At 47.2% G+C, this 16039-nt stretch overlaps 1 protein-coding gene across 1 annotated transcript in view; it reads right to left on the bottom strand.

Moving 5' to 3' along the window:
• The window catches only part of LOC135525527 (neurexin-3a-beta-like), a 347678-nt gene that overhangs the window by 91434 nt on the left and 240205 nt on the right, over positions 1 to 16039 (bottom strand). The window contains exon 5 of the mRNA XM_064953198.1: positions 7400 to 7707. Within this exon, the coding sequence (XP_064809270.1) occupies positions 7400 to 7707 (308 nt within the window). The remainder of the gene's footprint in view (positions 1 to 7399; positions 7708 to 16039) is intronic.

Genomic DNA, 16039 nt, shown 5'->3' with positions numbered 1-16039 from the left:
GGAACGGCACCGCAGTACCTCCAGGCTCTGATCAGGCCCTACACCCAAACAAGGGCACTGCGTTCATCCACCTCTGGCCTGCTCGCCTCACTACCACTGAGGAAGTACAGTTCCCGCTCAGCCCAGTCAAAACTGTTCGCTGCTCTGGCCCCCCAATGGTGGAACAAACTCCCTCACGACGCCAGGACAGCGGAGTCAATCACCACCTTCCGGAGACACCTGAAACCCCACCTCTTTAAGGAATACCTAGGATAGGATAAAGTAATCCTTCTCACCCCCCCCCCCCCTAAATGATTTAGATGCACTATTGTTAAGTGGCTGTTCCACTGGATGTCATAAGGTGAATTCACCAATTTGTAAGTCGCTCTGGATAAGAGCGTCTGCCAAATGACTTAAATGTAATGTAAATGTATGTACCATCATCATTACTACTACCACCACCATCATCATTACTACTACCACCACCATCATCATTACTACTACCACCACCATCATCATTACTACTACCACTCCATCAACATTACTACCACCACCATCATCATTACTACTACCACTACCATCATCATTACTACCACCACCATCACTACCATTACTACTACCACTACCATCATCATTACTACTACCACTACCATCATCATTTCCTCTACCACCATCCCTGCCATTACTACTACCACCATCACTACCATTACTACTACCACCATCACTACCATTACTACCACCACCATCATCATTACTACCACCACCATCATCATTACTACTACCACCACCACTACCACTACATGTCCAGGCCCGTCTGAAGTTTGCTAGATAGCATTTGGATGATCCAGAAGAAGATTGGGAGAATGTCATATGGTCAGATGAAACCAAAATAGAACTTTTTGGTAAAAACCCAACTCGTCGTGTTTGGAGGACAAAGAATGCTGAGTTGCATCCAAAGAACACTATACCTACTGTGGAGCATGGGGGTGGAAACATCATGCTTTGTGGCTGTTTTTCTGCAAAGGGACCAGGACGACTAATCCTTGTAAAGTAAAGAATGAATGGGGCCAAGTATCGTGAGATTTTGAGTGAAAACCTCCTTCCATCAGCAAGGGCATTGAAGATGAAACGTGGCTTTGTCTTTCAGCATGACATTGATCCCAAATACACCGCCCGGGCAACGAAGGAGTGGCTTCGAAAGAAGCACTTCAAGGTCCCGGAGTGGCCTAGCCAGCCTCCAGATCTCAACCCCATAGAAAATCTTTGGAGGGAGTTGAAAGTCTATGTTTCCCAGCAACAGCCCCAAAAACATCACTGCTCTAGAGGAGATCTGCATGGAGGAATGGGCCAAAATACCAGCAACAGTGTGTGAAAACCCTGTGAAGACTTACAGAAAACGTTTGACCTCTGTCATTGCCAACAAAGGGTATATAACAACGTATTGAGATAAACTTTTGTTATTGACCAAATACTTATTTTCCACCATAATTTGCAAATAAATTCATAAAAAATCCTACAATGTGATTTTCTGGATTTTTTCTCTCATTTTGTCTGTCATAGTTGAAGTGTACCTATGATTAAAATTACAGCCCTCTCTCATCTTTTTAAGTGGGAGAACTTGCACAATTGGTGGCTGACTAAATACTTTTTTTGCCCCACTGTACGTGTAGTAGCATAATGAAACATGTATCACATACTTTGTACTACAATATTTAATTATTGTACGAACAGATCTAAATGAATGTTCCTATGGTATTTCATGATAAATAAGTTATTTGAACCAATGGTTCTGCAAGTGCAAGGTTTCTTTAAAGATATGAATGCACAATACAATGTGTTGAACATTGGACAGCCTGTGTTACAAGTGATGACCGTTTTTTAGTTTTGTGTCTAGAGTTTTGAAAAATGACCCCAAGGTTCTGAAATTAGTGCCAAAGTGATGGTTAAAAGCTGTAATGTAAAAAATAATACTCATAAGAAGTAAGTCACTGTTTACTATGCAGACGTTATTATTCAGTGTTTCTCTATGACAAGTGAATACATATTGGACTGCAGGAGCAGTTGCTCCTTCGCCCATTAGTATTTTTAGTTTTCCTCTGGGTTTAAAACGTTAACATATGGAATAAATTTATTAATTTCTTTGAATATTGAATCTCCTTGTGAGGAATATTTATCACAGTAGAGGAGAACGTACATCTCTGTTTCTACCTCTCCTGTTGTGCAGCGAACCACATACATGCTCCTCTTTGGGTAGCCATGTCTTTGTATGTCTGGTTTCTATTGGTCACTCAGCCTGTACTTACTAAGGATCTGTCTCTGCTTCGTATCTCAGACAGAGTAGAGCTAATTAGCCAATTCATATTCTCTGTTCAGGGTAAGATAGCAATTTAGTCGGCTTTGAGATGTTTTGTTTTTAATGTTGTAAATATGAGTCCTTTGATTGGTTCATGATATTGATTATTTGAATTCTTTCTTTTGAAACAGTGCTGGTCTCTCTCTCAATTAAATTAAATTGACTTACTTACTGACTTTATTGACATGGCAAGTATTACTCAGTATTTCTCTCTCTCTCTCACTCGCTCGCTCTCGCACACACACACACACACACACACACACACACACACACACACACACACACACACACACACACACACACACACACACACACACACACACACACGCACAGATATTGTTGGCCCTGAGTCAGAATGTATAAAAGCTTGTTAGCGGGGAACCTTGGAGGCTTGAACATGTTAATTCTTCTCCAGAACCATGGTGTTATGTAATCTTCATGTTAACTAAGGTCTACAGAGCTGATCTACATGGACATTCCAACGTGTTCTAGTTCTTTCCTAGTTACAGTACTTCATACTGATTGTTGATTGGTTGTGCACTGGGCCTTCTGAGCATGTGGTAGATGTTCTACTGTAGCAGCTTGAGGGCTTGTTTCAACTTAATCCAGGTACAAAGATACAGGCATCCCCCAAATCCACAAACTCTTTCCATCCTTATTCTCCCTTCTTTCTTTTCTATTCTTCAATTTCTACTCATTCTCAATGAAGTGTTAGACAACAGAGAAGAGAAGAGCAGTACTGATATATGAATAGACTGTCCTCCTTCAGACACAGAGGAGCACAATTAGGTGACCTCCAAACAGACAGCGTGTTTACCCTTCTTGTTGGCTCAATTAAGACGAGTGAAAGCAAACATGACTATAAGGGCCACTGTGGGTGATTTTGTGTGTGTGTGTGCATGCCTAGGTGCGCGTGTGTTTGCATGAGTGCGTGCCTTCGTGTGTGTGTGTGTGTGCGTGTGCGCCTGTGTGTGTGTTTTACAAAACGCAAACAAGAGCAGCAGCTTGTTGACCTAGCTACTGTTGTATCTTTAATGAGTATCCCCTGACAGTTCCACCGCGCGCGCACACGCACATACACACACACACAGAGTTATAGCTCTACAGTTGTATCGTCCTGCTGCACTTAAACACACCCCCTGGAGAGATAGTAGTGAGATTGGGAGTGTATGAATACATTGATTGAAGGTGAAGATTGATTCAAAACATTGAGCAACAGTCAGCTTCCAGGGCGTGTCTCTCTACAGTCACAGCGGTCAGATAGTCTGCCACCATGTACTGTCTGTTTAGGCTCAAAAGAGCATTTCATTTTACTTTGATATTGTGTAAAGTTTTCCCAATATATAATATCATTACATTTTGTATGGCCAGATTAGTCAAGGGGCTTTATTGGCATGGGAAACATGTGTTAACATTGCCAAAGCAAGTGAGGTAGATAATATACAAAAGTGAAATAAACAATAAAAATTAACAGTAAACATTACACATACAGAAGTTTCAAAACAATAAAGACATTACAAATGTCTTTATTATGTCTATATACAGTGTTGTAACAATGTACAAATGGTTAAAGTACACAAGGGAAATAAATACGCATAAATATGGGTTGTATTTACAATGGTGTTTGTTCCTCACTGGTTGCCCTTTTCTTGTGGCAACAGGTCACACATCTTGCTGCTGTGATGGCACACTGTGGAATTTCACCCAGTAGATATGGGAGTTTATCAAAATTGGGTTTGTTTTTGAATTCTTTGTGGATCTGTGTAATCTAATGGAAATATGTATCTCTAATATGGTCATACATTGGGCAGGAGGTTAGGAAATGCAGCTCGGTTTCCACCTCATTTTGTGGGCAGTGTGCACATAGCCTGTATTCTCGAGAGCCATGTCTGCCTATGGCGACCTTTCTCAATAGCAAAGCTATGCTCACTCTCTCTCTCTCTCTCTCTCTCTGTCTGTCTCTTTCTCTCTGTCTCTCACCATCTCTCTCCCGCTCTCACTCTCTCAATCTTTCACTCATTCTCAATCTCTCTCTCTCTTCCGTTCTCTCCCCCTCTGTCTCTCTCCCTGTCTCTCCTCTCTGTGTGTCTCTCGCTCTCCCCCTCTCTCTCTCTTGCAAATTTCTTTATTGGCATGGAAAGTGTGGGTTGGACATTCGAGGGCATGGGCTCACCCTCTTAGAGCCAGGCCCAGCCAATCATAATGAGTTTTACCCACAAAGTGCTTTGTTACAAGTAGAAATACTCCCCATCTCTCTCTCCCTCTCTCTCTCTCTCTCTCTTTCTCTCTCTCTCTCTCTCTCATGCCTGATCAGCCAGAGTGGGAAAGAGGAAGTGGATGTGATTAACACAGCTCTCCTGTACGTGTCACTTCCCCTCGCCGAAGCTATTCATCACTTGCTCCAGATTGAACTCCACAGGAAATTCATCCTCGATTAAATTGGAAAAAATAAATAATAATAACAATTTCCCTCCTCTGGCCTCCTTTGATATATATTTTTTGATAGAGTACCTGCAATTGAGCACCACAAGCCACTCAAATCTCCCATTTCTAATCTCTCTCTCTCTCTAATCTTTCGTTTGTCTGTTTTCTTTTTTTCTCCGCTGATGGCCTCTTTTGATTTGCATATCATTTTCACGTCGTCCAACCAGAGAAAACAGGGTTTGTGACTCCTGGCTGAGTTACTACGGTAACATCAACAGGTTTTTTTGTTTAGACTTTTTTGTTGTTTTTAGCGTCCTATAACATTAGCCTCTCCATACTGTATGTCAGAGGCTCTGTAGACGCATGTCTGTCATATCTGCAATGCTAGCCACATCCATATGTTCTCCAGGAAACCTATGAAATGGTTAATGCAATGTCATTATATCGTTTTTACTCAAACACAGACTTTGTGTTGGTTCCAAGCTGAAAGGGGTTTGTAAACTGTGTAATTTTTAGACGGCCGGAGAGAGAGTTGGAATGAAAACGTTCTTTAGAGTTGGAAGAGGACAACTATACACAGACACAAATCCCATTTTGATGTTACCAACGTCCAATTTATCCTCCCCTAAATTATTATATAATAACAATGAGAGATAATATGTAATATTTAATTCGGTAATTTTAATATAGTACTTGATAGATGTGCAGTAGATACACCCATTCAAAGAATCTGCACAACTCATTTGCCTGAATCAAAGCACCAATAACCACAGCCCATACAAACCATCTCAACAGACACCGTGGCTGGCTGTGCTTGAAAACTTGCAGAGCTGTGTACACACCATTGGTTTGCATAACATAAAAAAAAAAACCCTAGTGCATCTGAACACACCTGGGTTAGCGTGACAGTAACTATGAACAGACATAGAGACCTGGGTTAGTGTGACAGTAACTATGAACAGACATAGAGACATAGAGACCTGGGTTAGCGTGACAGTAACTATGAATAGACATAGAGACCTGGGTTAGCGTGACAGTAACTATGAACAGACATAGAGACCTGGGTTGGCGTGACAGTAACTATGAACAGCCATAGAGACATAGAGACATGGGTTAGCGTGATAGTAACTATGAACAGACATAGAGACCTGGGTTAGCATGACAGTAACTATGAACAGATATAGAGACCTGGGTTAGCGTGACAGTAACTATGAACAGACATAGAGACCTGGGTTAGCATGACAGTAACTATGAACCGACATAGAGACCTGGGTTAGTGTGACAGTAACTATGAACAGACATAGAGACCTGGGTTAGCGTGACAGTAACTATGAACAGACATAGAGACCTGGGTTAGCGTGACAGTAACTATGAACAGACATAGAGCCCTGGGTTAGCGTGACAGTAACTATGAACAGACATAGAGACCTGGGTTAGCGTGACAGTAACTATGAACAGACATAGAGACCTGGGTTAGTGTGACAGTAACTATGAACAGACATAGAGACCTGGGTTAGCGTGACAGTAACTATGAACAGACATAGAGACCTGGGTTAGTGTGACAGTAACTATGAACAGACATAGAGACCTGGGTTAGCGTGACAGTAACTATGAACAGACATAGATACATAGAGACCTGGATTAGTGTGACAGTAACTATGAACAGACATAGAGACAGAGACCTGGATTAGTGTGACAGTAACTATGAACAGACATAGAGACATAGAGACCTGGGTTAGCGTGACAGTAACTATGAACAGACATAGAGACATAGAGACCTGGGTTAGTGTGACAGTAACTATGAACAGACATAGAGACCTGGGTTAGTGTGACAGTAACTATGAACAGACATAGAGACCTGGGTTAGCGTGACGGTAACTATGAACAGACATAGAGACCTGGGTTAGCGTGACAGTAACTATGAACAGACATAGAGACCTGGGTTCAAATCAAATCTAAACATAGAAACTTTTGCTCCTGGAGTGCCAGATGGGCGGGATTGACAGGTATGACAGACAGGCAGAGATTCTAAAGTTCTCTCTTTTCCTGGCCTCATTTAGTGGAAGAAAAAAAGCTTTAAAAAAAACTGGTATCTGGGCTAGGTGGTTATTAAGCAGGCAGAGATGATGAAGGGCTAATTCCTCCATCTAGACCACAGGGCCTCTGAGCGTGCCTCTGTCCCAGAGAGAGGGGAGTAGATGGGGCTGTCGCGGTCCACCACACACAGCTGTTCAGGGGACATGTATTGTATAGGGAACACTGTCCTCCCCTCTCCTCTTCTCCCGTCCCCTCCGCTGCCTTCCCCTCTTCTCTCCTCTCCGCTTCATTCCCACTGCTGCCCTCCTCTCTCCTCCCATCCCCGTACCCCTCTCCTCCCCGTCCCTATCCCCTCCGCTCTCCACCCCGTCCGCTGCCATCCCCTCCCCTCTCCTCTCCTCCCGTCCCCTCTCCTCTCCGCTTCGTTCCCACTGCAGCCCTCCTCTCTCCTCCCATCCCCGTACCCCCCTCCTCCCCGTCCCTATCCCCTCCGCTCTCCACCCCGTTCGCTGCCCTCCCCTCCCCTCCCATCCTCCCCGTCCCTATCCCCTCTGCTCTCCTCCCCGTCCGCTGCCCTCCCGACTCCTCCCCATTCCTGAGCCCTACCTGTATGGTGGGAGAGGAGCGGTGCTTGCGGGTGGTGGTGGTGGACATGATGGTGGTGGTCTCAATAAAGGTGGTGGATAACTCGGGCGGCTGGGCGGTGGTGCGGGCCGACCCGGCCACAGAGGGCGTGTCACCCACCAACCGGACGCTGCCGTTGATTTTGATATTGGGGTTGCCCTCGGCGGCCATGTTGAGGACCTTCAGGCCATTGTAGTAGAGGCCGGACAGCTGTCCCTGGAAGGGCCGACTGCGGTCGCTGCCACCGATGGTCACCAAGGCCTGGGTGTTGAATATGGTAAGCTGCCGGCCTAGAGGAGGGAACCAGACAAATAGTCATATTCACATCAAGGAATAACAACGGACAGAGCAGCAAAATAAGGTTCCTGGTTTTTCATTCAGTGTCCAAACAGTTGTTGAGATGTTGTCAGGTCAGAAAATAAATAGAACCTTTGTGACTTTACGGTGTGTGTGCGTGTGTGTGCGTGTGTGCGTGCATGCCTGTGTGTGTGTGTGTGTGTGTGTGTGCGTGCATGCCTGTGTGTGTGTGTGTGTGTGCGCGTGTGTGTGCGTGCATGCCTGTGTGTGTGTGTGTGCCCGTTTGTGTTCATGTGTGTACGGTAAGTATACGTTTCCATGTGTACTTAAAAAGTCCTTGACAAACAAAAGGTCAATGATGAGGTGGGTCGTAAAGAAATACATTTACGGTGAAACTATGAACAAAGGTCAACTGAGGAGCCTATAAGTAGCCTGGGATCCAGGAAGCGAACCCAAAATATACAGGGTCAATGCTTCTGGCTATCACTGTAGAAAGGGCCTAATGTTGTTATCTGTAATTATGAGACAGGGATGTGAGCTAAGGCTGAGACAGGAGGAGAGAGAGGGATGTGAGCTTAGGCTGAGACAGGAGGAGAGAGAGAGGGATGTGAGCTAAGGCTGAGAAAGGAGGAGAGAGAGAGGGATGTGAGCTAAGGCTGAGACAGGAGGAGAGAGAGGGATGTGAGCTTAGGCTGAGACAGGAGGAGAGAGAGGGATGTGAGCTAAGGCTGAGAAAGGAGGAGAGAGAGAGGGATGTGAGCTAAGGCTGAGACAGGAGGAGAGAGAGAGATGTGAGCTAAGGCTGAGAAAGGAGGAGAGACAGGGATGTGAGCTAAGGCTGAGAAAGGAGGAGAGAGAGAGGGATGTGAGCTAAGGCTGAGACAGGAGGAGAGAGAGAGATGTGAGCTAAGGCTGAGAAAGGAGGAGAGACAGGGATGTGAGCTAAGGCTGAGAAAGGAGGAGAGAGAGAGGGATGTGATCTAAGGCTGAGACAGGAGGAGAGAGAGAGATGTGAGCTAAGGCTGAGAAAGGAGGAGAGACAGGGATGTGAGCTAAGGCTGAGACAGGAGGAGAGAGAGGTGTGAGCTAAGGCTGAGACAGGAGGAGAGAGAGGGATGTGAGCTAAGGCTGAGAAAGGAGGAGAGAGAGGGATGTGAGCTTAGGCTGAGAAAGGAGGAGAGAGAGAGATGTGAGCTTAGGCTGAGAAAGGAGGAGAGAGAGGGATGTGAGCTCAGGCTGAGAAAGGAGGAGAGAGAGATGTGAGCTAAGGCTGAGAAAGGAGGAGAGAGAGATGTGAGCTAAGGCTGAGAAAGGAGGAAAGAGAGGGATGTGAGCTAAGGCTGAGAAAGGAGGAGAGAGAGATGTGAGCTAAGGCTGAGAAAGGAGGAAAGAGAGGGATGTGAGCTAAGGCTGAGAAAGGAGGAGAGAGAGAGATGTGAGCTAAGGCTGAGAAAGGAGGAGAGAGAGATGTGAGCTAAGGCTGAGAAAGGAGGAGAGAGAGAGGGATGTGAGCTAAGGCTGAGACAGGAGGAGAGAGAGGGATGTGAGCTAAGGCTGAGAAAGGAGGAGAGAGAGAGATGTGAGCTAAGGCTGAGAAAGGAGGAGAGAGAGGGATGTGAGCTAAGGCTGAGAAAGGAGGAGAGAGAGGGATGTGAGCTAAGGCTGAGAAAGGAGGAGAGAGGGGATGTGAGCTAAGGCTGAGAAAGGAGGAGAGAGATGTGAGCTAAGGCTGAAGAAAGGAGGAGAGAGAGGGATGTGAGCTAAGGCTGAGAAAGGAGGAGAGAGAGGGATGTGAGCTCAGGCTGAGACAGGAGGAGAGAGAGGGATGTGAGCTAAGGCTGAGACAGGAGGAGAGAGAGGGATGTGAGCTAAGGCTGAGAAAGGAGGAGAGAGAGGGATGTGAGCTAAGGCTGAGAAAGGAGGAGAGAGAGGGGATGCGAGCTTAGGCTGAGAAAGGAGGAGAGAGAGAGATGTGAGCTAAGGCTGAGACAGGAGGAGAGAGAGGGATGTGAGCTAAGGCTGAGAAAGGAGGAGAGAGAGATGTGAGCTAAGGCTGAGAAAGGAGGAAAGAGAGGGATGTGAGCTAAGGCTGAGAAAGGAGGAGAGAGAGGGATGTGAGCTCAGGCTGAGACAGGAGGAGAGAGAGGGATGTGAGCTAAGGCTGAGACAGGAGGAGAGAGAGGGATGTGAGCTAAGGCTGAGAAAGGAGGAGAGAGAGGGATGTGAGCTAAGGCTGAGAAAGGAGGAGAGAGAGAGGGATGCGAGCTTAGGCTGAGAAAGGAGGAGAGAGAGAGATGTGAGCTAAGGCTGAGACAGGAGGAGAGAGAGGGATGTGAGCTAAGGCTGAGAAAGGAGGAGAGAGAGGGATGTGAGCTCAGGCTGAGACAGGAGGAGAGAGAGGGATGTGAGCTAAGGCTGAGACAGGAGGAGAGAGAGGGATGTGAGCTAAGGCTGAGAAAGGAGGAGAGAGAGGGATGTGAGCTCAGGCTGAGACAGGAGGAGAGAGAGGGATGTGAGCTAAGGCTGAGAAAGGAGGAGAGAGAGGGATGTGAGCTCAGGCTGAGACAGGAGGAGAGAGAGGGATGTGAGCTAAGGCTGAGACAGGAGGAGAGAGAGGGATGTGAGCTAAGGCTGAGAAAGGAGGAGAGAGAGATGTGAGCTAAGGCTGAGAAAGGAGGAGAGAGAGGGATGTGAGCTAAGGCTGAGAAAGGAGGAGAGAGAGGGATGTGAGCTAAGGCTGAGAAAGGAAGAGAGAGAAGGATGTGAGCTCAGGCTGAGACAGGAGGAGAGAGAGATGTGAGCTTAGGCTGAGAAAGGAGGAGAGAGAGAGATGTGAGCTAAGGCTGAGAAAGGAGGAGAGAGAGGGATGTGAGCTAAGGCTGAGACAGGAGGAGAGAGAGGGATGTGAGCTTAGGCTGAGAAAGGAGGAGAGAGAGGGATGTGAGCTTAGGCTGAGAAAGGAGGAGAGAGAGGGATGTGAGCTAAGGCTGAGACAGGAGGAGAGAGAGGGATGTGAGCTCAGGCTGAGAAAGGAGGAGAGAGAGAGGGATGTGAGCTAAGGCTGAGACAGGAGGAGAGAGAGAGGTGTGAGCTAAGGCTGAGACAGGAGGAGAGAGAGAGATGTGAGCTAAGGCTGAGAAAGGAGGAGAGAGAGGGATGTGAGCTAAGGCTGAGAAAGGAGGAGAGAGAGAGGGATGTGAGCTAAGGCTGAGACAGGAGGAGAGAGAGGGATGTGAGCTTAGGCTGAGACAGGAGGAGAGAGAGGGATGTGAGCTTAGGCTGAGACAGGAGGAGAGCGAGGAATGGAAAGAAAAGGAGAGGAACAGGTCAAAGCTTTATGTCCGTCTCCTCAAACTGGCCCTTTGGGACGGCGTCTGATCAGCAGTATCTAAAAAGGCTAGAGCTGTTCCCAAAACTATGAAGACAAAAAATGGGTTATGTTTAAAAGGCTATGGCTAATGCTGTAGCTAGTAAACAGGGGTATGAGCTGATGTTGAAAATGCTATGGCTAATGCTGAAGCTAGTAAACAGGGGTATGAGCTGATGTTTAAAATGCTATGGCTAATGCTAAAGCTAGTAAACAGGGGTATGAGCTGATGTTAAAAAGGAATACTGCTGAAGATAGAAAGAAGGGGCAGGAACCTGATGTTAAAATGGGCTAATCAGGAGAAGGAATCTGATGTTAAAATGGGCTAATCAGGGGCAGGAATCTGATGGAGAAAATGGCTAATCAGGAGAAGGAATCTGATGGAGAAAATGGCTAATCAGGGGCAGGAATCTGATGGGGAAAATGGCTAATCAGGGGCAGGAATTAGGGGCAGGAACCTGATGGAGAAAATGGCTAATCAGGGGCAGGAATTAGGGGCAGGAACCTGATGGAGAAAATGGCTAATCAGGGGCAGGAATCTGATGGGGAAAATGGCTAATCAGGGGCAGGAATTAGGGGCAGGAATCTGATGGGGAAAATGGCTAATCAGGGGCAGGAATTAGGGGCAGGAACCTGATGGAGAAAATGGCTAATCAGGGGCAGGAATCTGATGGGGAAAATGGCTAATCAGGGGCAGGAATTAGTGGCAGGAACCTGGTGGAGAAAATGGCTAATCAGGGGCAGGAATTAGGGGCAGGAACCTGATGGAGAAAATGGCTAATCAGGGGCAGGAATTAGGGGCAGGAACCTGATGGAGAAAATGGCTAATCAGGGGCAGGAATCTGATGGGGAAAATGGCTAATCAGGGGCAGGAATTAGGGGCAGGAACCTGGTGGAGAAAATGGCTAATCAGGGGCAGGAATCTGATGGGGAAAATGGCTAATCAGGGGCAGGAATTAGGGGCAGGAACCTGGTGGAGAAAATGGCTAATCAGGGGCAGAAACCTGATGGAGAAAATGGTTAATCAGGGGCATGAATTAGGGGCAGGAACCTGATGGAGAAAATGGCTAATCAGGGGCAGGAATTAGGGGCAGGAACCTGATGGAGAAAATGGCTAATCAGGGGCAGGAATTAGGGGCAGAAACCTGATGGAGAAAATGGCTAATCAGGGGCAGGAATTAGGGGCAGGAACCTGATGGAGAAAATGGCTAATCAGGGGCAGGAATTAGGGGCAGGAATCTGATGGGGAAAATGGCTAATCAGGGGCAGGAATCTGATGGGGAAAATGGCTAATCAGGGGCAGGAATTAGGGGCAGGAATCTGATGGGGAAAATGGCTAATCAGGGGCAGGAATTAGGGGCAGGAATCTGATGGGGAAAATGGCTAATCAGGGGCAGGAATCTGATGGAGAAAATGGCTAATCAGGGGCAGGAATTAGGGGCAGGAACCTGATGGAGAAAATGGCTAATCAGGGGCAGGAATTAGGGGCAGAAACCTGATGGAGAAAATGGCTAATCAGGGGCAGGAATTAGGGGCAGGAACCTGATGGAGAAAATGGCTAATCAGGGGCAGGAATCTGATGGGGAAAATGGCTAATCAGGGGCAGGAATCTGATGGGGAAAATGGCTAATCAGGGGCAGAAATTAGGGGCAGGAACCTGATGGAGAAAATGGCTAATCAGGGGCAGGAATTAGGGGCAGGAATCTGATGGGGAAAATGGCTAATCAGGTGCAGGAATTAGGGGCAGGAACCTGATGGAGAAAATGGCTAATCAGGGGCAGGAATTAGGGGCAGGAATCTGATGGGGAAAATGGCTAATCAGGGGCAGGAATTAGGGGCAGGAACCTGATGGAGAAAATGGCTAATCAGGGGCAGGAATCTGATGGGGAAAATGGCTAATCAGGGGCAGGAATCTGATGGGGAAAATGGCTAATCAGGGGCAGGAACCTGATGGAGAAAATGGCTAATCAGGGGCAGGAATTAGGGGCAGGAATCTGATGGGGAAAATGGCTAATCAGGGGCAGGAATTAGGGGCAGGAACCTGATGGAGAAAATGGCTAATCAGGGGCAGGAACCTGATGGAGAAAATGGCTAATCAGGGGCAGGAATTAGGGGCAGGAACCTGATGGAGAAAATGGCTAATCAGGGGCAGGAATCTGATGGGGAAAATGGCTAATCAGGGGCAGGAATTAGGGGCAGGAACCTGATGGAGAAAATGGCTAATCAGGGGCAGGAATTAGTGGCAGAAACCTGATGGAGAAAATGGCTAATCAGGGGCAGGAATTAGGGGCAGAAACCTGATGGAGAAAATGGCTAATCAGGGGCAGGAATTAGGGGCAGGAACCTGATGGAGAAAATGGCTAATCAGGGGCAGGAATCTGATGGGGAAAATGGCTAATCAGGGGCAGGAATTAGGGGCAGGAACCTGATGGAGAAAATGGCTAATCAGGGGCAGGAATTAGGGGCAGGAAACTGATGGAGAAAATGGCTAATCAGGGGCAGGAATTAGGGGCAGAAACCTGATGGAGAAAATGGCTAATCAGGGGCAGGAATTAGTCACAGGAACCTGATGGAGAAAATGGCTAATCAGGGGCAGTAATTAGGGGCAGAAACCTGATGGAGAAAATGGCTAATCATGGGCAGGAATTAGGGGCAGGAACCTGATGGAGAAAATGGCTAATCAGTGGCAGGAATTAGGTGCAGGAACCTGATGGAGAAAATGGCTAATCAGGGGCAGGAATTAGGGGCAGGAACCTGATGGAGAAAATGGCTAATCAGGGGCAGGAATTAGGGGCAAGAACCTGATGGAGAAAATGGCTAATCAGGGGCATGAATTAGGGGCAGAAACCTGATGGAGAAAATGGCTAATCAGGGGCAGGAATTAGGGGCAGAAACCTGATGGAGAAAATGGCTAATCAGGGGCAGGAATCTGATGGAGAAAATGGCTAATCAGGGGCATGAATTAGGGGCAGAAACCTGATGGAGAAAATGGCTAATCAGGGGCATGAATTAGGGGCAGAAACCTGATGGAGAAAATGGCTAATCAGGGGCAGGAATTAGGCACAGGAAGCTGATGGAGAAAATGGCTAATCAGGGGCATGAATTAGGGGCAGAAACCTGATGGAGAAAATGGCTAATCAGGGGCAGGAATTAGGGGCAGAAACCTGATGGACAAAATGGCTAATCAGGGGCAGGAAGCTGATGGAGAAAATGGCTAATCAGGGGCAGGAATTAGGGGCAGGAAGCTGATGGAGAAAATGGCTAATCAGGGGCAGGAAGCTGATGGAGAAATTGGCTAATCAGGGGCAGGAATTAGGGGCAGGAACCTGATGGAGATAATGGCTAATCAGGGGCAGGAAGCTGATGGAGAAAATGGCCAATCAGGGGCAGGAAGCTGATGGAGAAAATGGCTAATCAGGGGCAGGAATTAGGGGCAGAATCCTGATGGAGAAAATGGCTAATCAGGGGCAGGAACCTGATGGAGAAAATGGCTAATCAGGGGCATGAATTAGGGGCAGGAACCTGATGGAGAAAATGGCTAATCAGGGGCATGAATTAGGGGCAGGAACCTGATGGAGAAAATGGCTAATCAGGGGCAGGAATTAGGGGCAGGAACCTGATGGAGAAAATGGCTAATCAGGGGCAGGAATTAGGCACAGGAAGCTGATGGAGAAAATGGCTAATCAGGGGCAGGAAGCTGATGGAGAAAATGGCTAATCAGGGGCAGGAATTAGGGGCAGGAACCTGATGGAGAAAATGGCTAATCAGGGGCAGGGAGCTGATGGAGAAAATGGCTAATCAGGGGCAGGAAGCTGATGGAGAAAATGGCTAATCAGGGGCAGGAATTAGGGGCAGAATCCTGATGGAGAAAATGGCTAATCAGGGGCAGGAATCTGATGGGGAAAATGGCTAATCAGGGGCATGAATTAGGGGCAGGAACCTGATGTAGAAAATGGCTAATCAGGGGCAGGAATTAGGGGCAGGAACCTGATGGAGAAAATGGCTAATCAGGGGCAGGAATTAGGCACAGGAAGCTGATGGAGAAAATGGCTAATCAGGGGCAGGAACCTGATGGAGAAAATGGCAAATCAGTGGCAGGAATTAGGGGCAGAAACCTGATGGAGAAAATGGCTAATCAGGGGCAGGAATTAGGGGCAGAAACCTGATGGAGAAAATGGCTAATCAGGGGCAGGAATCTGATGGGGAAAATGGCTAATCAGGGGCAGGAATTAGAGGCAGAAACCCGATGGAGAAAATGGCTAATCAGGGGCAGGAATTAGGGGCAGAAACCTGATGGAGAAAATGGCTAATCAGGGGCAGGAATTAGGGGCAGAAACCTGATGGAGAAAATGGCTAATCAGGGGCATGAATTAGGGGCATAATCATGATGGAGAAAATGGCTTATCAGGGGCATGAATTAGGGGCAGAAACCTGATGGAGAAAATGGCTAATCAGGGGCAGGAATTAGGGGCAGGAACCTGATGGAGAAAATGGCTAATCAGGGGCAGGAATTAGGGGCAGGAACCTGATGGAGAAAATGGCTAATCAGGGGCAGGAATTAGGGGCAGGAACCTGATGGAGAAAATGGCTAATCAGGGGCAGGAATTAGGGGCAGAAACCTGATGGAGAAAATGGCTAATCAGGGGCAGGAATCTGATGGGGAAAATGGCTAATCAGGGGCAGGAATTAGAGGCAGAAACCTGATGGAGAAAATGGCTAATCAGGGGCAGGAATTAGGGGCAGAAACCTGATGGAGAAAATGGCTAATCAGGGGCAGGAATTAGGGGCAGAATCCTGATGGAGAAAATGGCTAATCAGGGGCATGAATTAGGCACAGGAAGCTGATAGAGAAAATGGCTAATCAGGGGCAGGAATCTGATGGGGAAAATGGCTAATCAGGGGCAGGAATTAGGGGCAGGTACCTGATGGAGAAAATGGCTAATCAGGGGCAGGAATCT

The sequence above is a fragment of the Oncorhynchus masou genome, chromosome 32, assembly GCF_036934945.1.
Source record: "Oncorhynchus masou masou isolate Uvic2021 chromosome 32, UVic_Omas_1.1, whole genome shotgun sequence".
In the NCBI taxonomy this organism is placed as follows: domain Eukaryota; kingdom Metazoa; phylum Chordata; class Actinopteri; order Salmoniformes; family Salmonidae; genus Oncorhynchus; species Oncorhynchus masou.
Note: the sequence above shows the minus strand (reverse complement) of the source record. Positions and strands in the feature narration are given on the sequence as shown.